The sequence below is a fragment of the Pelobates fuscus genome, chromosome 3, assembly GCF_036172605.1.
Source record: "Pelobates fuscus isolate aPelFus1 chromosome 3, aPelFus1.pri, whole genome shotgun sequence".
Classification (NCBI taxonomy): Eukaryota; Metazoa; Chordata; class Amphibia; order Anura; family Pelobatidae; genus Pelobates; species Pelobates fuscus.
Window position 1 is genome coordinate 26,598,761 of NC_086319.1, and position 25,046 is coordinate 26,623,806.

The 25,046-nt window shown below is 46.1% G+C and overlaps 1 protein-coding gene across 7 annotated transcripts in view; it reads left to right on the plus strand.

Annotated features, from left to right (window-relative positions):
- Positions 1-25,046, plus strand: part of CADPS2 (calcium dependent secretion activator 2) — a 416,067-nt gene that overhangs the window by 100,801 nt on the left and 290,220 nt on the right. For all 7 annotated transcript variants that reach the window (XM_063446829.1, XM_063446831.1, XM_063446824.1 and 4 more), the window contains exon 3: positions 5,548-5,880. In XM_063446829.1, coding sequence (XP_063302899.1) covers positions 5,548-5,880 — 333 coding nt within the window. The remainder of the gene's footprint in view (positions 1-5,547; positions 5,881-25,046) is intronic.

The window sequence follows — 25,046 nt, forward strand, 5'->3', positions numbered from 1 at the left end:
CATAAAACCGTGCTGATTTTTGCTGATAACCATATTCTTCTCAAGGAATTCTTGAATATTATCCCTTAATAACCTTTCAAATATTTTACCAGCCACAGAAGTTAAGCTCACAGGTCTATAATTTCCAGGCAAGGATTTTGAACCCTTTTTGAATATAGGAACCACATCTGCCTTCCTCCAATCCTCCGGAACACTTCCTGAAAGAAAAGAATCTTGAAAGATTAAAAACAGAGGTTCACTTATTTCTACACTTAGTTCCTTAAGTACACGTGGATGGATACCGTCAGGCCCTGGAGCTTTGTTTATATTAACTTTCTTTAGTTGCTGCAGCACATTGTCTGGAGTTAACCAATTACAATTATTCTGCAAGTTTTTAGTAGCAATCATTTGCACATCTATTGCCATGGGTTCTTCTTTAATATATACGGAGGAGAAATAGTTATTTAGAATTCCTGCCTTTTCTTGGTCTTCATTAACTAACACCCCCGTTTCAGTTTTAAGTGTACCTATACTTTCATTTTTGGGTTTTTTGGAATTTATGTACTTAAAAAATGCTTTGGGGTTGGTTTTGCTCTCTTTAGCTATCATTTTTTCATTTTGAAGTTTAGCAAGTTTAATTGCCTTTTTGCACGCATTATTTGCTTTCTTATATCTTTTATAAGATGCATCTGATTTGTCTGATTTAAATGCTTTAAATGCCCTTTTCTTATTTTTAATCTCTTGTTTTACTTCTCTACTAAGCCACATTGGTTTTAATTTGTTTCTTTTATACTTATTTCCCAATGGTACATACTGAGAAATGTACCTTTCTAATATTTGTTGGAAGATGATCCATTTATCCTCAGTGTTCTTTTCACTAAAGAGTTTATGCCAGTCAATATATTGTAAAGCTTCCCTTATCTTATTGAAATTGGCCTTTTTAAAATTAGATGTTTTAGTATACCCCATGTGCTTTTGTTTTTTTGAGTTTATTTCAAAGGACACTATATTGTGATCACTATTTCCCAAGTGCTCACCTACTTGAATGTTGGTCAAAAGATCAACGTTGTTTGTTAAAACCAGGTCCAGACAAGCGTCCATTCTAGTTGGTGCTTGTACAAGTTGTGACATGAAGTTGTCATTTAACAAGTTTAAAAACCTAATTCCCTTTGCTGAGCTACTAGTCCCTATGTCCCAATTTATGTCTGGGTAATTAAAATCTCCAATAATTAGTGTTACCAAGATTTGCAGCTTTCTCAATTTGCTCAAACAGCTGTTGTTCCTCGTCAATATTAACATTAGGTGGTTTATAACATATCCCAACCAATAGTTGGTTTCCCTTCTTTTCCCCCAAGCAGATATTTACCCATAAAGCTTCCACATTTTCCTCATCGCATTCAATTTGCTTAAGATTTGGCTTTAAATCATGGTTGACATACAAACATACCCCACCACCCTTCTTGTTTTTCCTATCCTTCCTAAATAATGTGTACCCATTTAAGTTAACTGCCCAGTCATGTGTCTCATCCCACCATGTTTCAGTTATGCCTATTATATCATATTGTTTAGTGTATGCTAATGCCTCTATTTCCCCCATTTTGTTATTTAGGCTCCTTGCATTAGTAAGCATACATTTAATATCATGCGTCTCTTGTTTATTTTGTGAATTACCAACATTACATAGCTTCTCTGTTCTGAGCTTGCCCCTCCCCCCGTCTCCACCCTCCTTATACTGTTCTAAAGCCCATCTCCTTTCTGTCCTATCTCCATTTTGTAGATTGCTATTACCCTCCCCCCCTACTACTAGTTTAAAATCTCCTCCAACCTTCTAGCCATCCTATCCCCCAGCACTGCAGACCCCCTTCCGTTTAGGTGCAATCCATCACTACTATATAGGTTGTACCCAATCGCAAAGTCGGCCCAGTGCTCTAAAAACCCAAAACCCTCCTTCCTGCACCAAGACTTCAGCCACGCATTAACCTCTCTAATCTCCCGCTGCCTTTCCACTGTAGCACGTGGCACAGGTAATATCTCCCTTGGAGGTCCTTTTCTTGAGTTTGCTACCTAATTCCCTGAAATCATTCTTTAGGACCTTCCATCTTCCTCTTACTTTGTCATTGGTACCAATATGGACCATGACCGCTGGGTCATCCCCAGCCCCTCCCAATAATCCATCCACTCTGTCAGCAACATGCCGGACCCGAGCACCCGGGAGACAGCAAACTGTCCGGTTGAGCCGATCAGAGTGGCAGATTGCCCTATCTGCTCTCCTAATGATAGAGTCCCCTACCACCACAACCTGTCTTGCCTTCCTTACATTTTGATCCCCACCCGTACTAGAGGGGCTGTCACCTCGGCTGTTAGAAGTAACAGCTTCCTCTAATACAGCTACTCCTGAGCTGATGCTCCCAACATCTTCCCTCAAACGGGCAAATCTGCTCGGTTGCACCAAATCAGGACTAGCTAGCCCTTTCCTCTTCCCTCCCCCCCTGCTTCCTCGCCCCACTGTCACCCAGCTACATGCCTGTTCCCCATCTGTCATATCTCCTCCCTCTCCACTACCTGTCCCCACTAAACTCTGCTCAGTCAGCAGCAGACTCCTCTCAAGATTGTCGATCTCCCTCAAAGTTGCGATTTGCTTCTCAAGATCTCCAATCTGAGCTTCCAGAGAAGCCACTCGCACACAACCATCACAGAGGTATGGACCATGGACGGGTACATCCAGGCATCCATACATGCAACAAGATGTGCATTGAGTTAAACTAACAATCTTGCTAACACTCATTTCCCCAGATACAGATAAAAAAATAAATAAATAAGTAAAAAAAAAAAAAATCTATATATATATATAAATAAAAAAAAAAAAAATTACCTTGATAGTTTAAACCCCTAGTTAGTTCCAACTCCTGGTTTTTTAACTCCTACTTGAAAGAGTCTACTTCCAAATAATGTGAGCAAGCTCAGTGAGTTAGGGGTGTGCCTTTATAGGGATACAAATCCCACACAGGTGCAATTAATAAACACTCCCCCCAATCAATCAAGCAGCAACAGCACAAAAGAGGGGGAAAAACCAGAACACCAGGAAACTGAGTGTGAGTGTCTGAGTGTGAGTGTCTGAGTGTGAGTGTCTGAGTGTGAGTGTCTGAGTGTGAGTGTCTGAGTGTGAGTGTCTGAGTGTGAGTGTCTGAGTGTGAGTGTCTGAGTGTGAGTGTCTGAGTGTGAGTGTCTGAGTGTGAGTGTCTGAGTGTGAGTGTCTGAGTGTGAGTGTCTGAGTGTGAGTGTCTGAGTGTGAGTGTCTGAGTGTGTGTGTGTGTGTGTGTGTGTGTGTTAGTGTGTGTGTGTGTTAGTGTGTGTGTGTGTTAGTGTGTGTGTGTGTGTGTGTGTTAGTGTGTGTGTGTTAGTGAGTCTGTTTGATGTCTGTTAGTGAGTGTGTTTGATGTCTGTTAGTGAGTGTGTTTGATGTCTGTTAGTGAGTGTGTTTGTCAGTGAGAGTGTATGTTTTGTAAGTGAGTGTGTATGTATGTCTGCCGCTGAGTGTGTCTATGTCAGTAAATGTGTGTGTCTGTTAGCTAGTGTGTATGCATTTGTTCGTGAGAGTGTGTGTGTGTGTCTTCAGCACTTACCTTTCTCCAGCGCCGGACTCCCATGGCGCTGGGGATCCCTCCGCCTCTCAGCTCCGAATGCGCATGCACAGCAAGAGCCGCGCACGCATTAAAACCGCCCATAGGAAAGCATTCCTTAATGCTTTCCTATGGACGTTCAGTGTCTTAAAATGGCGGAAGCGCCTCTAGCGGCTGTCAGTGAGACAGCCACTAGAGGCTGGATTAACCCTCAGTGAAACATAACAGTTTCTCTGAAACTGCTATGCTTTCAGCTGCAGGGTTAAAACTAGAGGGACCTGACACCTAGACCACTTCATTGAGCTGATGTGATCTGGGTGTCTGTAGTGGTCCTTTAAGTGTGTGTGCATCTGCATGCACTGGCGTACATACCGCGGTCGCAGCCCTGCAACCCCTGCGACCAGGTGCCCGCCGCAATGTGTTGCTGCCCCGGCCCGCGCAGAGTAAGCACGAGGGGTGGGGGGGGGCCCACGGATCAATTTTCGCACCGGGGCCCCATGGGTCATGTGTACGCCACTGTATGCAGCCCTTCTCACACCTCCCCTAACTCTGATTGACACAGCCTGCATGAAAAAAAAATGGTTTCACTTTCAATCAGACGTAATTTACCTTAAACAATTGTATCTCTTGCTGTGTAAATTGAACTTTAATCACACACAATAGACTCTTGCAGGGTCTAGCAAGCTATTATTATTGCAGGGCATAAGAAAATCTAAATTAAATAGAACTTGCAGTAAGGGAAGGATAAACATTAGATCTCCCTTTACAGGAAGTGTTTAGGAAGGCCAAGTCACTTGCAGGGAGGTGTGACTAGGGTTAATAAACAAAGTGATTTAACTTTTAAATGGCAGATAACTGAGCAGAGAAATTGCTATGTTTACATTGAGGGTTAATCCGGCCTCTAGTGGCTGTCTCCCTGACAGCCACTAGGGGCTGCTTCCGCTATTCTCAATAAGAAAATCACATTGAGTAATGCTTTCCTATGGGCGGTTTGAATGTGCGCGCGGCTCTGCCCGCGCATGCGTATTTGGAGCTGACGTTGGCAGGGGGAAGAGAGGTAACCAACCCTGAGGGAGCCCGGCGCTGGATTAAGGTAAGTGGCTGAAAGGCTTTTGACCCCTTAAGCCCAGCGGGAGGGGGCCCTGAGGGGGAGGGGGACCTAATGACCCAATAGTGCCAGGAAAACTAGTTTGTTTTCCTGGCACTATAGTGCTCCTTTAAGAAGAGAGGAGGACAAGGCGGTAATCTAAAACAGTAAAGGAATACGACGAATTGAAAACAAAATATATACATTTGTTATTTTTTATTATTATGATTGTATTGTCCATTTAATATAGCTTTCCAAATAATCTGAGATTAAGTCAATATAACAGGTTATCAACGTAATAAAACAGGGTATGTATTAGACACTACGAAACAAAGTTAAAGCTAGGTCAGTTTGGTTAAAAAAAAAATTATCTTGTATTGATTTTTTTTTTTTTTTTGAAGGGTGAATCAGAGGTGAAACATTGGGTGGACCAAGGAACACCATAATAAGGGCCCATTATGTATATTTGTGTCTGTGTGTGTCTCACCTCAGTGTAATGTCCACAATGAATTGGTTAGTGTAGCAGCACTGCCTCGTAAGTGTAATATATTTCATAACAGGTGAGGAATGGGTCACTGAGTTGATTCTAAACTTTAAGAATGGGGTCACCCCCATGGTTAAAGCCCTCAAGGACCAAACTTCTGGAATAAAAGGGAATCATGACATGTCACACATGTCATGTGTTCTTAAGGGGTTAAAGCCCTCATTGAATGCGTCTTAATGTTAATTATAGCTATTTTCTTTCTGTATGCCACTTGCTGATGCAAGTTAAGTGTAGTAAGACGTTTAATGGAAACAATCATCCATCTGCACAAAACAATGTCAAAAATAACCTATTTGTCTTTTTCCTTCCATGGATAGGTGTTTCTAAAAAGTGACAGAGTCGCCAGGATGGTAACCAGTGGAGGCTGTTCGTCAAATGACTTTAGGGAGGTTTTTAAAAAGAATATCGAGAAGAGAGTGAGAAGTTTGCCAGAAATCGATGGATTAAGTAAGGAAACGGTTTTAAGCTCTTGGATTGCTAAATACGATGCTATATTCAGAGGAGAGGAGGACATTCGTAAACAGCCAAACAGAATGGCACTGAATGCCGTGTCCGAACTAATACTTAGCAAAGAACAGCTTTATGAAATGTTTCAACAGATCCTGGGCATTAAGAAACTCGAACATCAGTTGTTATACAATGCTTGTCAGGTAAGTGCACTTCTTCCTATCCCCGTTTTAGACTTACCCCTGCCATGAGCTTCGATAGTACTGCTTTTACTGTTGTTTCTCTCCGGTGTATAAATACATCGAAAGGGTACTAGAGGCACCTAGACAAGATGTTCTGAACGTGACGTTGGTGATGTGGTACAATTTAAACAGAGGCGGCTCTCTAATTAGGCGATTTAGGCGGCCGCCTAAGGCCTCGCGCAGTCAGGGGCCTCGCGGCCGCCTAAATCGCCTGAGGGCAGACTGACATGTCGGGTTCTCGGTCTATGACCGAGGACCCGACACAGGAGGGGGCCCGGCGGCTTGCTCATGGTGCCGCCGGGTGCGAGGCCCCTCCTGTCAGGCCGCCTGGGGAGAGAGCCTGCCTCAGTCTGCAGCTCCGCCGGGTGTGAGCTGCAGACTGAGGTCTCGCGATCTCCAGCCAATCAGAACGTTGCCGCGGGTTACCACGGCAACGCTCTGAATGGAGATCACGAGACTTTCCCCATGTGGTCTGCAGCTCTGCATCCGGCGGAGCTGCAGACCGGAAAGCCCACTGGACCACCAGGGAGCCATCCAGGACACTGGACCACCAGTGACAGATTGACCCCACCGGACCACCAGGGAAAAAGGTACATTTTGACCCCCCCCTCACCCTGTCATCCCACATGTCACCCCCCTCACCCCATCTCACCCTGTCACACCCCCACCCCATCTCACCCTGTCACACCCCACCCCATCTCACCCTGTCACCCCCCTCAACCCATCTCACCCCGTCGCCCCCTCTCACCCCGTCGCCCCCCCTCACCCCGTCGCCCCCCCTCACCCCGTCGCCCCCCCTCACCCCGTCGCCCCCCTCACCCCGTCGCCCCCCTCACCCCGTCGCCCCCCTCACCCCGTCTCACCCTGTCACCCCCCTCACCCCATCTCACCCTGTCACCCCCCTCACCCCATCTCACCCTGTCACCCCCCTCACCCCATCTCACCCTGTCACCCCCCTCACCCCATCTCACCCTGTCACCCCCCTCACCCTGTCACCCCCCTCACCCCATCTCACCCTGTCACCCCCCTCACCCCATCTCACCCTGTCACCCCCCTCACCCCATCTCACCCTGTCACCCCCTCACCCCATCTCACCCTGTCACCCCCTCACCCCATCACCCCCTCACCCCATCTCACCCTGTCACCCCCCTCACCCCATCTCACCCTGTCACCCCCCTCACCCCATCTCACCCTGTCACCCCATCTCACCCTGTCACCCCATCTCACCCCATCTCACCCTGTCACCCCCTCACCCCATCTCACCCTGTCACCCCCTCACCCCATCACCCCCTCACCCCATCTCACCCTGTCACCCCCCTCACCCCATCTCACCCTGTCACCCCCCTCACCCCATCTCACCCTGTCACCCCCTCTCCCCATCTCACCCTGTCACCCCATCTCACCCTGTCACCCCATCTCACCCTGTCACCCCATCTCACCCTGTCACCCCATCTCACCCCATCTCACCCTGTCACCCCCTCACCCCATCTCACCCTGTCACCCCCCTCACCCTGTCACCCCCTCACCCCATCTCACCCTGTCGCCCCCCCTCACCCCATCTCACCCTGTCACCCCCCCTCACCCCGTCGCCCCATCTCACCCTGCCACCCCCCTCACCCTACTTCTCACCCTGCCACCCCACCTGTCACCCCCTCACCCTGCCACCCCCCCTTACCCTGCCACTTCACCCTGTCACCCCTCTCTCACACTGCTACCCCACCTGTCACCCCGTCACCCTGCCACGCCACCTGTCACCCCCATCTCACCCTGCCACCCCCTTTCACCCTGTCACCCCCCTCTCATGCTGCCACCCCACCTGTCAGTCCCTGCCACCCCACCTGTCACCCCCATCTCACCCTGCCACCCCCTTTCACCCTGTCACCCCCCTCTCATGCTGCCACCCCACCTGTCAGTCCCTGCCACCCCACCTCTCACCCTGTAACCCTGTCACCCCACCTCTTACACTGTCACCCACCCTGTGACCCCCACACTGTCACCCCCCCTCATACTGTCACCCCCTCTCACCCTGCCACCCCCCCTCACCATGTCACCCCCTCTCACCCTGCCACCCCCTCACCCTTCCTCCCCTCTCACCCCGCCACCCCCTCACCCTTCCTCCCCTCTCACCCCACATCTGACCCTGTCACTCACCCTGCCACCCCACCTGTCACCCTGCCACCCCACCAGTCACCCCCTATTACTGTTGCCCCCTCTCACCCTGCCACCCTGCCTCCCCTCTCACCCCCCTCACCCTGCCTCCCCTCTCACCCCACATCTGACCCTGTCACTCACCCTGCCACCCCCTCTCACCCTGCCACCTCACCTGTCACCCCCTCTCACGCTGCCACCCCACCTGTCACCCCCTCTCACCCTGCCACCCCACCTGTCACCCTGCCACCCCACCTGTCACCCTGCCACCCCACCTCTTACTCTGTCACCCACCCTGTGACCCCCACTCTGTCACCCACCCTGGCACTCCCCACACACTGTCACCCCCTCTCACCATGTCACCCCCTCTCACCCTGCCACCCCCTCTCACCCTGCCACCCCCCTCACCCTTCCTCCCCTCTCACCCCACATCTCACCCTGCCACCCCACCTGTCACCCCCTAATACTGTCGCCCCCTCTCACCCTGCCACCCCACCTGTCACCCCCTCACCCTGCCTCCCCTCTCACCCCATATCTGACCCTGTCACTTACCCTGCCACCCCACCTGTCACCCCTCTCACCCTGCCACCTCACCTGTCACCCCACCTCTTACTCTGTCACCCACCCTGTGACCCCCCACACTATGTCACCCACCTTACTCTGTCAACTTACCCTCTCTCACCCCACATCTGACCCTGTCACTCACCCTGCCACCCCACCTGTCACCCTGCCACCTCACCTGTCACCCCCTCTCACCCTGCCACCTCACCTGTCACCCCCTCTCACCCTGCCACCTCACCTGTCACCCCCTCTCACCCTGCCACCTCACCTGTCACCCCCTATGTCATTTTCCCACACACTCTGTCACCTCTCTCCACACACACTGTCACCTCTCTCCACACACACTGTCACCTACCTCCATACACACTATCACTCCCTCTAAACACACGGGCACCACTCTGCGCACTCTGGCACCCTCCTGCTCTTTTACACTCACCCTGTCACCCCCTAAAGGCAATCATTCTACACAGTACACACTGTCATAAAACATAGCGTCGCCATGAACTTAATGCCAAAGGCCAGTACACAAACATACACATGCTCAGGGAAACATACATACATATACAAAGATACTCACTGCCAGACACACACTCTCAGGTACACACAGGTAAATGCACAATGCAACTATGTATACAAAGACTAGTTCTCTATATCCAGTACTCTCTCTATACTGCAAGCTTCCTTTCAATATATCTACAGCTTCTTATATACACACACACAAGTCAACTGCAATTTTTTTCCAATAATGGTGTTAGTGGGGGCCTCATGTATGAATTTCGCCTAAGGCCTCGCCAAGTCTAGAGCCGCCACTGAATTTAAAGGATAATTATTGTTACTTATACTGGTCTGGATGGACTTATTTTTCTGATCTTTTTTCTTTTTGGTTTTCTAAAACACTATTACTTTTGCACCTCTTCTGCTTTCCCCCCCCTCCCCCCCCCTTCCCACGTTTCTTGATTTCTATCAAAAGATGGGCTGAGTTAACAGCAGTAGTTGCTGTTTCCCTATTTTCTTGATCAGATTGTTATTCCTAATATTATATATTAAAGAACCCTAAAAAAGCCAACCCATTAATGTTGCACAATGTTTAAGCATATATTAGGTGAAATGAATGCTAACTTGGGGTTCTACAGACATTTCGTGAGTTATTATGTACCAAAACAAAACATTTACTGAATACTGAGAATAGACAGCAACTCAAACAAATAGCCTGCCCTTTGATGAGTCATCACTACATTTTCTCGCACTAGTTTTAGCTGACTTGTGCCATTATTTAGAGAACCTTTGCCACTTGCATATCAGACTGATATTAACCAAAAGGGCAGTCCAAATCTGATATGCCAGCCAGTTCCCTCTTCTCAAGAAGTACAGCAACACCAGGCAATAATTTCAGCATTGGTGGTCCTTGACCATGATGGCTGATCCCTCACTAGCCTGTGAGTTGTTGTCTGATCTCATTGTTTTCTTGTTCCCTATTAGTTTGATTTGCAAATGCCTTTGGTCTCCTTAATGTATAAGGGTAATTCAGATGAGCTTTGTTGACTGTGTCTAGAAGGGAATGAGTTGCACCTCTCTGAGACAAAACCCATTGGAGGCCATAACGATTGTCTGGAGGACATGTCTTGTGCAGAGGGAACTTGGTGGCATTTCAGATTTGGATTGCCCTTTTGGGTGATTTTGGTCTGATATGCGAAGCATATAGGTTCCTCTCTATAATAGTACAAGTGAGCTAAAACTAGCTTGAGACTTAAACAGGAACCCACCAAAGGAAGCTATTTAAGTTGTTGGAAGTTCTCAGTGTCCGTTCTCTCTGTTTTTAATTCTGTTTATGTAGCTTTATAGTTTGCAATGTTGATATTAAAACCACATACCTTACATAAACTAGTGGTGGTTAGTAATAAAAATAGATTTTTCATTGTAAGACTGTTGCAGCATTAGTGTACCCCATTTTAGGCAAACATATATCATCCTAAACAAATGTGTTTTAAGCCAGTAATATATACTGTACTGTACAAATAATACAGACTTATCTTACTTAACCCCTTAAGGACCAAACTTCTGGAATAAAAGGGAATCATGACATGTCACACATTTCATGTGTCCTTAAGGGGTTAAAGGACCACTTTAGGCACTCAGACTACTTCAGCTCAGTGGCATGGTCTGGGTGCCAGGTCCCCTTAGTTTTAACCCTGCAGCTGAAAACATAACTGTTCAGAGAAATTACTCCCTGAGAATCGCAGAAGCGGCCTCTAGTGGCTGTCAGGGAGACAGCCATTAGAGGCCGCTTCTGCGATTTTCATTGAGTAAATCACACTGAAATGATGTTGGATGTCCTCACGGAGTCCAGCATCATTTTAGATCCCCATAGGAAAGCATGGAGTAATGCTTTCCTATGGGCGGGTTTGAATGCGGTGGGGGAGGAGAGGCTACCAGGGAGCCCAGCGCTGGGTTAAGGTAAGTTTTAACCCTTTCAGCACAATGGGAGGGGAGCCCCGAGGGAGGGGGGGACCTCTTAACCCTATAGTGCCAGGAAAACGGGTTTGTTTTCTTGGCACTATAGGATTCCTTTAAGAATGTTCTCACTGAAACTTTACCCTAATTTTCCTGGTCACTTTGGTGTGTTTCCTGCAGTCTGTGACAATTTATCTAAAGTAGCAAGTGTAGTAACTTTAAGCTAAAGTGAATGTGCCCTGGAGTAGTTCTATGACCTGTGTTGGTTTTTTAGCATGTTTGCTACAGTCACGTCCATACACATTATCTTGTAGCATAGCTTTGCTGTTCTAGAAGGTGTCATTTTCCTCATTCTTAAAAAAAAAAAAAAAAACAGTGCAGTCTATGCTTGAATCATGAGACTATAATTTGTGTTAGAACCACATAGACATGAGAAAATCTGACTTCTTTTTAATTTATTTGATTTTTGTTGTTCTTCTATAAACTTCTACATAACTTAGTAATAGTGAGCACCAGCAGTAATATTTGCTGTCTTGACTTCTTTGCCTTTTCAAACTCTGAATTAAATAGTAGCATTCATTTCTTTCTGGTGTTTTAACCCATTTTTTTATTTAGAAAATGCAAATTGTGTTATTTCAGTCGAATGGAAATTCTATTAGCTGTGTTTTGGCTAATTCCCACAAACAACTTACGGAACTTCCATTCATATAAACTGACTGGTTTGGCAATTCACAAACCACTGAATTTCTGTTGCACTAGCTTAATTCAGTTGTTCCAATTTGGTTGTTCCAGTTCCCTGATACAGACCAGAGGAACTGCACACAATGCACCTGTAAGTATAGAGGAGCCTCATACTGTAATTATAGGAGAGACCTTGGAAGCAGAATAAACATCCATTGACTGTATCTGGATGGGTTAGGGGGTGTAAGGGGGGACATGAGATCCATTTCCATGAAGATGATGTTGGATGCCATTGATCTGCCCACTGTACACATTGGCCAGTTTTAGCAGCAAGTCCTGCTCACTGAGATATGCTTGACTACACAAACAGACTCTGAGCCAGGCGTGTGGTACCAAAATTTTGGATGCACCTTTGTGTGTGCCCGGCTCGTTTTTTAAGGAGAGAGGCACAACACCAGGTACAATGTTTCAGCCATGCCTAAAATTAACCTACCAATGGCAACTTATAAAATGTTGCTAGAAAACAAAGAAATTGTGTATTGTGGTTCCACTAAAGACAAAAATTGACAAACTACCACATTTCCAGTTAATTTAGATAAATGCCATAAGGCAGTCATAGTGTGAAGCTTTTCAGAATATAAGAAACATGCCTTGTTAAAACACACCTCTGTTTTTGTAAATGCAACAACATGCATCCCATGACTTTTATTGGAGGCACCATATATTTCACTAGATTGGTTGAGCTCTTGTGTACAGCTCTTCTGCGGATCAGAGCCCTACAGAGCAAGCCCATTAAATACCACAACCCAAGGATTAATATGGTGCTATAGAAGGGAATATATTCATAGAATTGCCAACATCACAAATAAACCTGCAAGAAATACCTTTGTATAATGATCTCGGCCATTATATATCATAATATATATCAATATTTCAAACAGACCAAGACAGATACTTTAATTGTGATTGGGGGTGTGGTCTGGTGTGGGGCTACTCTGAGAAATATTAGGTGGCTTTCTAATAATTTATCTAAAATCTACTAAAATCTAACTGAGAAAGTTATCTTGTTGTGTGCCGAAGTGTTCAGGGTTTAGTGGGTTGTGTCCAGTCCCGGTAGTCTATAGATGGTAACATTATGACAGATTGATATAAATTTTCCTCCCTTTTCATTGTGTCTTTTTCTTTGTGTTCATTGCATGTTTATTATTCTACTATTGTGTGAATAAAGTAGTGATTATATTTTCAGTAGCTCTGGTGTGCATCCTGTTTTTATGTTTGTATAATTTTGTATATTTTTTAAGGATTTAATGATTTAGAATGTACCCTCCTATGTAAAATTGTTGTTACTAAAATCTAATTTAGAACAAAAAAGGATGTGTCTCATTTACCAGTCTGATTTCTAAACACATTTATTGTATATAAAGACATATTGGTGTGAGCATAATTGGTGTGGAGCTGTGTTATACACTAAGGCACACCAATAATATGGAGCTCCTAGAAAAGAGGGACATTAGGATTAGTGAGGGACTATCCCTAGGGATTTCCTCCTAAATAAGGACACTTGGGAGACATGGTATATCATAATTTAGGAAGAAACATAAGATAAATTACGGTTGGTAATATAACATAAGCTAAATTACTGCAATAAACATTGGTTTTGGGTAATGGTACAACATAGTAGACATATATTACATTAAACTGGTTCTGAAGTATATATCACATACCATATAATATCCAGGTCTGGTTTCCCTGGTATAAACATGTATTAATATGTACTAACAGTACCTGTAGCATGCTTCAACAAATAGATAGTTTATAACATGTGATCAATGTGTGCTAGAGCCAGGGCCGGATTAACATAGGGGCTGATGGAGCTGCAGATCCAGGCCCAGGCCCATGGAATAGGCCCATTTAAAAGAAAAAAGAAGAAAAAGTTTTTTTTTTACACACACTACTCTTAGGTTTGCCACCTGACTGGTATTTTACTGGCACAGCCGGTATTTGAGGCTGCCTGGCCGTGCCGGTATTGCAGTAATACCGGCAATACAAATGCAGGTATTTTTCTCAGAATAAATGGAAATTACTCTGCAATACCAGCACCGGCCAGTAGGGGTCACTGTGTGTGGAGAGAGGCAGGGATAGGAAGTTACAGAATATCCGTGCCTCTCTCTACTACTCACTGATCCGTGGGGGAGAAGCTACACAGCACAGAGAGTCCAGACAGCAGCTCTACAGCTCAGGTAAGTGAGGGATGGGGGGAAAGGCAGCAGGGACACTAGGGGACACTGAGACACTAGGGGACACTGAGACACTAGGGGACACTGAGACACTAGGGGACACTGAGACACTAGGGGACACTGAGACACTAGGGGACACTGAGACACTAGGGGACACTAAGACACTAGGGGACACATGGGGACACAGACACAAGGAGACCTGGGAACACTGAGACACTTGGGGACACTGGAAAACATGGGGACACTGAGACACTAGGACACTGAGACACTAGGGGACACTGAGACACTAGGGGACACTGAGACACTAGGGGACGCTGGGACACTAGGGGACGCTGGGACACTAGGGGACGCTGGGACGCTAGGGGACGCTGGGACGCAAGGGGACGCTAGGGGACGCTGGGACGCTAGGGGACACTGGGACGCTAGGGGACGCTGGGACGCTAGGGGACGCTAGGGGACGCTGGGACGCTAGGGGACGCTGGGACACAGAGACACTATGTTCCCATGTCCCCCAGCCAGTGTCCCTAGTATCTGTGTCCCCAAGTCTCCCAGTGTCTGTGTCCCATGTCTCTCAGTGTGCCTAGTGTCCCCATGTGTCCCAGTGTTCCTATATGTCCCAGTGTCCCCATGTCTATGTCCACAACTGTCCCCATGTCTTCCCAAGTGTCTGTCTCCCAGCCAGTGTCCCCTAGTCTCCCAGTGTCCCCTGGTCTCCCTAGTGCCTTAGTGTCCCCAAATGTTTCAGTGTCTCCATGTCTCCCAGTGTCTGTGTTCCTAGTGTCTCAGTGTGCCTGGTGTCCCCATGTCTCCCAGTGTCCACATGTCTACATGTCCCAGTGTCCCCATGTCTATGTCCACAACTGTTCCCATGTCTCCCCAAGTGTCTGTCTCCCAGCCAGTGTCCCCTAGTCTCCCAGTGTCCCCTAGTCTCCCTAGTGTCCCTATATGTCCCAGTGTCCACATGTCTATATGTCCCAGTGTCCACATGTCTATATGTCCCAGTGCCCCCATGTCTACATGTCCCAGTGTCCCCATGCCTATGTCCACAACTGTTCCCATGTCCCCCCAAGTGTCTGTCTCCCAGCCAGTGTCCCCTAGTCTCCCAGTGTCCCCTGGTCTCCCTAGTGTCCCTAGTGTCTTAGTGTCCCCAAATGTTTCAGTGTCTCCATGTCTCCCAGTGTCTGTGTTCCTAGTGTCTCAGTGTGCCTGGTGTCCCCATGTCTCCCAGTGTCCCTATATGCCACATGTTTGTCCACAACTGTCCCCAAGTGTCTGTCTCCCATCCAGTGTCCCCCTGTGTCTGTGTTACCATGTCTCCGTGTCCCTAGTGTCTTAGTGACCCTAAATGTTTCAGTGTCCCCATGTCTCCCAGTGTCTGTGTCCCTAGTGTCTCAGTGTCCCAATTTCTCACAGTTTCCCTAAATGTCTGTGTCCCCATGTCTCCCAGTGTCCCCATGTCTCCCAGTGTCCCCATGTCTCCCAGTGTCCCCGGGTCTCTGTGTCCCCGGGTCTCTGTGTCCCCGGGTCTCTGTGTCCCCGGGTCTCTGTGTCCCCAGTATCCTAGTGACATGGGGACACACTGAGACATTGGGACACTGGGAGAAATGGGACACAGACACTGGGAGATTAGGTGACTGGGCGACATGGGGACACTGACACTGTGATACATAGGGACACTGGGTGACTTTCCAGACTGAGACACTGGGAGACAGGGAGACACTGGGAGCAATCCATCTATACAGCAGAATCAAACTGTGAGTAGTTTGTTGGTGATTTTACAGAATTTTCTCTGATGTCACTCCTTGTGATTTACATCATGTGATGTCATTCATAACTAATTAATTAAACAAATGATTAAGGCTGGTATCTTTTTCCAAGAAAGGTGGCAACCTTAACTACTCTTCACATACTCTTGCTTAAAGAAGCACTATAGGGTCAGGAACACAATCATGTATTTCTGACCCTATTATGTTAAAACCACCACCCTGGCCCCTTCTTGCCTACCTAAATATAGTAAAATATTACTTGTATTCAAATCTGCAGCTGCTGGCTCAGAAGTGGCGGTCTGAGCAAATTACAATACTTCACCATAGGATTGGCTGAGACTGTCAACTAGGCAGATCAGGGGCAGAGCCAGCACAAGTCCAACATAGCCCTGGTCAATCAGCATCTCCTCATAAAGATAAATTGAATCAATGCATCTCTATGAGGAAAGTTCAGTGTCTGCATGCAGAGGGTGGAGACACTGAATGGCAGTGCTGCACACTAGGCAGTACTGCCCCAGGAAGGGCTGCTAGAGGTGCTAAGGAGCAGCCAGTGGAGTTATTTTCTCTGAAAAGACCGTGTTTACTGCAAAAAGCCTGAATGGAATGATTCTACTTACCAGAACAAATACAATAAGCTGTAGTTGTTCTGGTGACTATAGTGTCCCTTTAAGTTTGGAAGCTTAAGAGGGATGTATGGGAACAAAACTTGTGTGGACTGGCTGACATTAAAATTAGTTTAGGTAATGCAGACGTTGGTCTCCCTAACACTGTGGCATGTCCCCTTTCTTCTACACTCACTACATACACATTTTCTCTGCCTCAGACTATATACCAGGAACTTCTGCCTGCTAGTAAGAAGGTAAGAAGAGAAGTGGACCAGCGAGTGCTAGGGGACAGTCCTTAGAAAGAATGGAGTGAGCGCATCATTAGACACATTTATATCAAGCTCAAGGTGCTGCCTGCATAGTATGTCCTTAGTTGTACAGCCTGCAGGATTGGCAGGCAGCCTGACATCCATTCATGCCAGGCTGACCTTCCAATTCTTTGGACAAACATGCCCCCTTTTTGGGCATGTTCACCCCTTTTGGCAGGTCTTGTCACGTGATTTGCGCCAGTGGCACACCCTTTCACCCCGCCCATTGACTTCCTGCTTCACTGAACACTGTTAGGGGTTATGGATTTACTTGAAAGATGAAAGCATAAATTAGAGAGAAATTAGCATAGAGTATGTGTTTTCTTATAGCTGCATCCTATGAGTTTCCCTCCAGCACCATCTCCATCAGATACATGACGCTTGGGAGGTATGACTGTTTTAGTGTTTTTGGTCGATAAGATTCTGTAATTAGGCCCATCAATCCGGCCCTGGCTAGAGCTCTAGGGTATATATTTTATTGTCTGAAGATTCATCCTGACTATGGATTTATGGAGTCCATGAAAAACATTTTCGAGAATAGTCGCTACATATTTGGCCTTTAAGTCCTTATTTAAGCCAGAAATATGATTTAAGATATTAATTATAAAGACCGGTATTTGAGCATCTGTATGTTTTTATGATTGGTACATTTTACAACACGATCATGTCAGCATTTCCTGTGAGAGGGGAATGGTATATAAATGGTGGCGAAAACTGCGCAGAACGCTTGTAATTGATCATGTTTAATAGTCAGTGGCTTATAAATGGTATTTAGCTAAATAAGCCAAGTGGCAGACTTCAGAAGGCACAGCTAGTTTCACTTTATGATGATCCTGGAAATTTGCGTGCAGAGAAAAAAAAAATCTACAAAAGAAATCTACAAAAAAAAGGGAATTTGCTATAATTATAAACATGGATATAAAGAATGGTTTACTGCAAAAACAAACAAAGCATTAGGTGGCTTTGCTAAAGTAGGGGGAGTAGACAAACGTTCCAGATGCATTATATGCCCTGAGGATGTTTACTCCCCATTACATTACAATGGGGTAGGTGTGGGTGTAAATGGAATTTCCACAAACAATGCAGTTGCTATAATATAATTTAACATTTAACATAACAGATGTGCTCCGTAAAAGAGCGAATGGATCTATACTTGAGGGGTAGAAACAAGAGCATTGAATATCTATAAGAGAGATGATTTTAAAAATCCATGTTTTGACAGAGCAAGTTTTATTTTGAATATGTTACGGAGATTGGTGTCTCGTATTAGAGGGATACTATAATGCCAGGAAAACAAAGCCTTTTTCCGGACACTTTAGGTTCCTACAGTGCTTCTTCCCTTGTGCCCCCCTCTTAGAACTAGGTATGTGCATGGGGAAAATTTTCGGTTTCGGTTTAGCATTCCGAAATTTGGGATTTCCGCTATTCGGGCCTTCGGCAATTCGGCACTTCAAGACTTCGGAACTTCGGCAACTTCGGAACTTTGGCACTTCAGCACTTCGACACTTCGGAAATTCGGTAACTTCGGTACTTCGACACTTCGGCATTTCAGAATTTCGGGACTTTGGCACCTCGGGACTTCTCTTGCAGCCGCTTGGTAGATAACTCCCATGGCATTAGGGAGTTATCTACCAAAAGGCTGAAAGACCTAAACTGGTCTTTCAGCCAAATTTACTAATACTAAGTAAAAATTACTTAGTATTAGTAAATTTTGCCCCTACTCGCCATACATGCCTATGGCTGCTCACTGTTTTAAAAAAAAAATAAATAGCACCCCCACCCCTGAGCGGCGGGTGGGGGCCCTAACGTAAAATCATGGGGGGGGAACCTATTGTCCTCCTCCTGGCCCCCACCCCTGAGCGGCGGTGGGGGCCCTAAATCAGAATAAGAGGGGTCCTAATGTCCTCCCCCTGAGCGGTGGGAGGGGGCCCTAAATACTAAGGGGGACCTAATTTCCTCCTCCCGGCCCCCCTGGCCCCTACCCCTGAGTGGTGGGTGGGGGCCCTACAGTAAAATAAGGGGGGGGACCTAAGGTCCTCCCCCCTGGCCCCCACCCCTGAGCGGTGGTTGGGGGCCCTAAATACTAATAAGGGGGGACCTAGTGTCCTCCCCCCTGGCCCCCACCCCTGAGCGGCGGTTGGGGGCCCTAAATTGTAATAAGGGGGGACCTAGTGTCCTCCCCCCTGGCCCCCACCCCTGAGCTGCGGGTGGGGGCTCTGAAATAAATGTCCCCCCAGGTGACTAGGGGTCCCCAAACCCCTAGTCACCCCCTCCCCCCAATAAAAATTATCCCCCTACCTACCCCCCTCACCTTAAAAACTAATGAGGGGGGCCTTTAACTAAGTACCTGTAAAAAAAAAAAAGGAAAAACTTACGATTCAATGTTTTCTTTCTTCTAAAATCTTCTTTTTTCAGCCCCCAAAAAGGCCAAATAAAAAAACATAATAACCGACGCAATTATAAAAAAAAAAAAACGAGCGCAAAAAAAAAAAATCCATCTAAACCTATGGAGGGCTCCGCGCAGACTGAGCTCTGCAGGGTGGGGGAAGGCTTATAAAGCCTTATAAAGCCTTGCCCCGCCCTGCAATTAGGCTCAGAGCACTGTGATTGGTGGGTTTAAGCCATCCAATCAGAGTGCTCTGACAGGTAAATGAAGAGACTGACAGGTAAGTCTCTACATTTACCTGTCACAGCACTCTGGTTGGTTGGTTTGAAATCCACCAATCAGAGTGCTCTGTGTCATTTTACACAGCGTGGGAAAGTTCTTTGGAATTTTCCCACGCTGTGTAATTTGACTCATAACTCTCTGATTGGTTACTTAATCCACCAATCAGAGAGTTATGAGTCAAATTACACAGCGTGGGAAAATTCCAAAGAACTTTCCCATGCTGTGTAAAATGACACAGAGCTTTCTGGTGGATTTCAAACCAACCAATCAGAGTGCTGTGACAGGTAAATGTAGAGACTTACCTGTCAGTCTCTTCATTTACCTGTCAGAGCACTCTGATTGGATGGTTTAAACCCACCAATCAGAGTGCTCTGAGCCTAATTGCAGGGTGGGGCAAGGCTTTATAAGCCTTCCCCGCCCTGCAGAGCTCAGTTTGTGCGGAGCCCTCGCCGGGTGAAGAAGGATTATTTATTTTTTTTTGCGCTCGTTTTTTTTTTTTTTTTTATAATCGTGTCGGTTATTATGGTTTTATATTCACCTAGTCACCTGGGGGGGATTTTTTTAGGGCCCCCACCTGCCACTCAGGGGTGGGGGCCAGGGGGAAGGACCTTAGGTCCCCTCCCTTATTACAATTTAGGGCCCCCCCCGCCGCTGAGGGGTGGGGGCCAGGGGGAGGACACTAGGTTCCCCCCTCTTATTTCAATTTAGGGCCCCCTGGGGGTCAGGGGGAGGTTATTAGGACCCCCCTTATGTTACTGTAGGGCCCCCACCCACCGCTCAGGGGTGAGGGCCAGGGGGGAGGATATTAGGTCCCCTCCTTATTATAATTTAGGAACCGCACCCACCGCTCAGGGGTGGGGGCTAGGGGGGAGGACATTAGGTCCCCCCCTTATTCTGATTTAGGGCCACCACCCACTGCTCAGGGGTGGGGGCCCGGGGGATGGACAATAGGTCCTCCCCCCATTATTTTACATTAGGGCCCCCACCCACCGCTCCGGGGTGGGGGCCAGGGGCTCGGGAGGGGGGGAACTTTTTTTTTTTTTTTTTTTTTACAGTGAGCAGCCACAGGCTGCTCACTGTTTAATAGACATGCCCCTACTCGCGGTATAGCGAGTAGGGGCATAATTTACTAATACTAAGTAATCTTTGCTTATCATTAGTAAATTTGGCTGAATTTAGGTCTTTGCTAAAGTACGGGGAGTAGACAAACGTTCCAGATGCATTATATGCTCTGAGGATGTTTACTCCCCATGACATTACAATGGGGTAGGTGTGGGTGTAAATGGAATTTCCACAAACAATGCAGTTGCTATAATATAATTTAACATTTAACATAACAGATGTGCTCCGTAAAAGAGCGAATGGATCTATACTTGAGGGGTAGAAACAAGAGCATTGAATATCTATAAGAGAGATGATTTTAAAAATCCATGTTTTTTCGACAGCCAAGATGGCCGGTCGAGTCTTTTAAGAGCTCCAGCACCGGTGGGCTAATAAACGCCAATGCTGGCCAAACTACAGACGAGACCGACCCACGGTGACCAGAAAGCGACTAAGGAAGCACCGGGGAGCAGGATGATACCTGTCCCGGCCCAAAACGTGACGAAATCGCCTGAACCGGCCATGCGGCCTAAGCCAGAGCGGAGCCAGAAGCCTGGGGGAGGCAGCCGATCTCCCGGCGGAGGGCACGCTCACAAGCCTGACACAGCTCTGCTACCCCCCCCTCTGGACCGGCGGGGGTCATCCCGGTCCCCGAAGCACACACTCACTCAGCCACCCAAGCATACGGTGGAGTTTTTCGACCGGCTTTGCTCCTACCTCTGGATGAAGTTCCAAGCTCAGAGACGGTCCTACAACAAGGCCGTGAAACAGGCGGCGGCGTGGATCCGCCCGGCTACCCGGCGCTACCTGCGGGGAAACCCCCCTCATGTCTCCAGAGCAACCTCACGACGGCACCCTCGACGGAGATCGGTGAGGCGGGAAACTGCACCAAGTTCCCTGGACGGCAGCACTCACGTCATCACCCATCAGGGTAGGACCCGCCAGCATCCCCGACCTGCCTACCGCTCCGCGTTCCCAGCAACGGTCGACCACCTCAGCGCAGCCCAGCACAAAGAAAGGCTTAACTACTGCGACACCGTTCATGATGCAGCAGGGCCGTCAACCGAGGAAGGGGCCCTGGGGAGACATCTGTCCTGCCGCGCAAGCAACCTCTCCACCACCTCACCAGGCGAGCATGCCGCCCTTAGACAGGTCACCCCCATGCCGGACAGATCTGCACACCCAGTGGGCATCGGCTGAAGGAGTCGTTTTGAAAAGAATGCAGTGCTGGGCTCCAGCCTCTACAGTCTGCACCTGAAGGGACATTGTTACTGCTGGTAATCACCCAGAGACTCGAATCACAGCATATGTCTTGAATCACTAGAATGGTGCCCGGATAGGTCATACAGCTATAGAGTGTATTTCATGTTAGCTATAACTTCACTACACCGTTAACTGAGCTTTATACATACTGAACCTAGGACCTATGCCGATACTTAATGATGCCCACCATACTTTATTTTCTTGTTGCAACAGATTACTTATTGTTTTTATAAGCCTTTATATAGAAAAGTTAATTTGTTTAGCGGGCAATTTGTTTAGCGGGCAATTTGTTTAGCGGGCAATTTGTTTAGCGGGCAATTTGTTTAGCGGGCAATTTGTTTAGCGGGCAATTTGTTAAGCGGGCAATTTGTTAAGCGGGCAATTTGTTAAGCGGGCAATTTGTTTAGCGGGCAATTTGTTTAGTGTGAGATTTCAGCGAATAATGCACAATGTACCAATACCACAGATGAAAAGAAAAAGCCTAACTACTATATATTCTGACAAAAACAAACGAAGTAACTTCTTAATGTTGATACTGCTCTCATATTAAGCTTTATGTGCTCAAGCTACACACGTCTGAGTGCTAACATGATGCGAAACCATTTACCCATTTGGGCAGACAAGTGAGATGTATCACCACCCGTTCCTCAGCTTAGCGAGAGCTACCTAGTATAATCTTGAACATAGATTGTATGCTCAAACCTTGTTCTCCTCCTTTGTCCCTCTTCTACCAACTTTTCCGTGATATGTACGTTCTAATACGCATAACTTTCAAAATTTGCACACTGTTAATGTTGATTGCATGTACTAGTACGCATACCTACTCACAAAAAATGTGCAGATCAAACCTGTCATGACGATGTTAACGTTGATATACCTGTGACTGCTGTCGTGGCATAACAGGCTTGCTTGTAACCTATCGTGCACAACAAAAATAAAGAATTAAAAAAAAAAAAATCCATGTTTTGACAGAGCAAGTTTTATTTTGAATATGTTACGGAGATTGGTGTCTCGTATTAGAGGGATACTATAATGCCAGGAAAATAATGCCAATTTAGGTCTTTCAGCCTTTTAGTAGATAGCTACCTAATACCATGGGAATTAGGGAGTTATCTACTTATTCATTCCTGTCATTACATTGACTGGCCAAGTAACTTACATTTTATATGAATGTGTGTTACTTGATTGTTGTAAGTGTTGCAAATGCTTACAGCTGAATCCTGGCTATGTTTGTATACTTTTTATTTACAATTATTTACAATGTAACATTCTTCTTCTTTCACTGGGTAAGTTTATTAGTACTTAGGCAATACTGTGCTTCGGAACTTCGGCAACTTCGGCACTTCGGCATTTCGGAACTTCCACACTTCCACACTTCGGAAGTACCCGAATGTCCGAATTGTCTGAAATTCATCCGAATACATATTGGGACCGAAACGAATTGCACATGTCTACTTAGAACCCCTTCAGTCACTTACCTGAATCGAGTGCCATGGGAGAGAGGGGCATGAGGGGAAAATGGTCCCTTGTGTTGCCGTGCTCGCATTAGGATTCCCTATAGGAAAGTATTGTTTCAATGCTTTCCTATGGGGATTTGATTGATGCTGGATGTCCTCATGCACAGCGCTAGGACGTCCACCATCATTTAGACGACTTTTGGTTGCCTAACCACCCGGAAGTCCCAGGTGACTGTCTGGTAGAAATTCTCAGAAATTGCAATAATTACCACTCTAGGGTTAAGGGACAATGCATCCAGGCGACTTTAATCAGATGATTTTGGCTTCCAATGCTCTGCCTGTGCTGAGTGCCTCGAGGTCGAGGCACGCAGTGAAGAAGTAAATACATTTTAAAAATAAATTAAAAAAATCTTAATCCCTTCCCTCCCTCTCCCATGTACTTACCCAATTGCTGCCATTCCCCAGCCGGCGATCGGTCTTCTGCTCCACTGTCTGACAGCCCAGGCAGTCCCCCCTCTGCAAATTAGGACCCCCAGGGGCCATGTGACCACTCAGTGCTGCCAGCAGTGGGACTGCCTGAACTGACAGGCAGTCCCCCTGCTGGTGAAAAAAGTAAAAAAAAAATAAATACAAAAATACATAGTTAATAAATGGTAAATATATATATATATATATATATATATATATATATATATATATATATATATATATATATATATATATATATATATATATATATATATATATCACGTCATACTAAGTGTATTTTCTTCATTGAAATTTGCCAGATTGGTTATATTGCCTTTGAGAGCGTTTGGTACACCAGGAGAATTACCCCCACGAAGGCATACCATTTGCAAAAGAAGGCAACCCACGGTATTGCAAATGGGGTATGTTCAGTCTTTTTTAGTAGCCATTTGGTCACAAACACTGGCCAAAGTTAGCATTCATAATTGTTTTTGGCATTTTTAATACACAAACAAATATAAATGCTATTTTTGGCTAGTGCTTGTGACTAAGTGGCTACTAAAAATGACTGGACATATCCCATATTGAATACCCTGGGTTGTCTACTTTTCAAAAATATATGGTTTGGTGCGGGTAAATTACATTGGACGGCTTCAAAAATGTCCCAAATAGGACATGGGTGCATGATTACCAGCTGTGAAAATTCAAAGTTGGAAAACTGGAATGCGCACCCTCCAAATAAGGTATTTAAGCCCCCAGAAAACCTGACACACCTATACATAGCTGGTATCACTGTACTCGGGAGATGTTGCTAAATACATATTGGGGTGTTCTTTGGCAGTAACCCTCAAAGTTCTCATAACATGTATCCTTAAATTGCTATGTGTGTCAAAAAAATCACCAATCATTTTTTTTTTTGTTTAATTTGGCATAGATTAGTGGTCAATTGCTTGCATAAAAAGAGTCAAAATACCCCAAGTTTAAACCTTGGGTTGTCTCCTTTTAAAGAAAAATTTATACATGTGAAGGGTTATTCAGCGATTCCTGACAGATATCAGTGTTACAATGTAACTTAATTAATTAACGTTAATTTCGAAATAATTTTGAAAATAGCAAAGGGCTACTTGTATTTATGGCCCTAAAACTTTCCAAAAAAGCTAAGAACATGTTAACATTGGGTATTTCTAAACTCAGGACAAAATTTAGAAACTATTTAGCATGGGTGTTTTTTGGCAGTTGTAGATGCGTAACAGATTTTGGGGGTCAAAGTTAGAAAAAGTGTGTTTTTTAAAAATGTTTCTTATTATTTTCTTTATAGTAAATTATATGATACAATGAAAATAATGGTATCTTTAGAAAGACCATTTAATGGCGAGAAAAACAGTATACAATGTGGGTACAGTAATTGAGTAA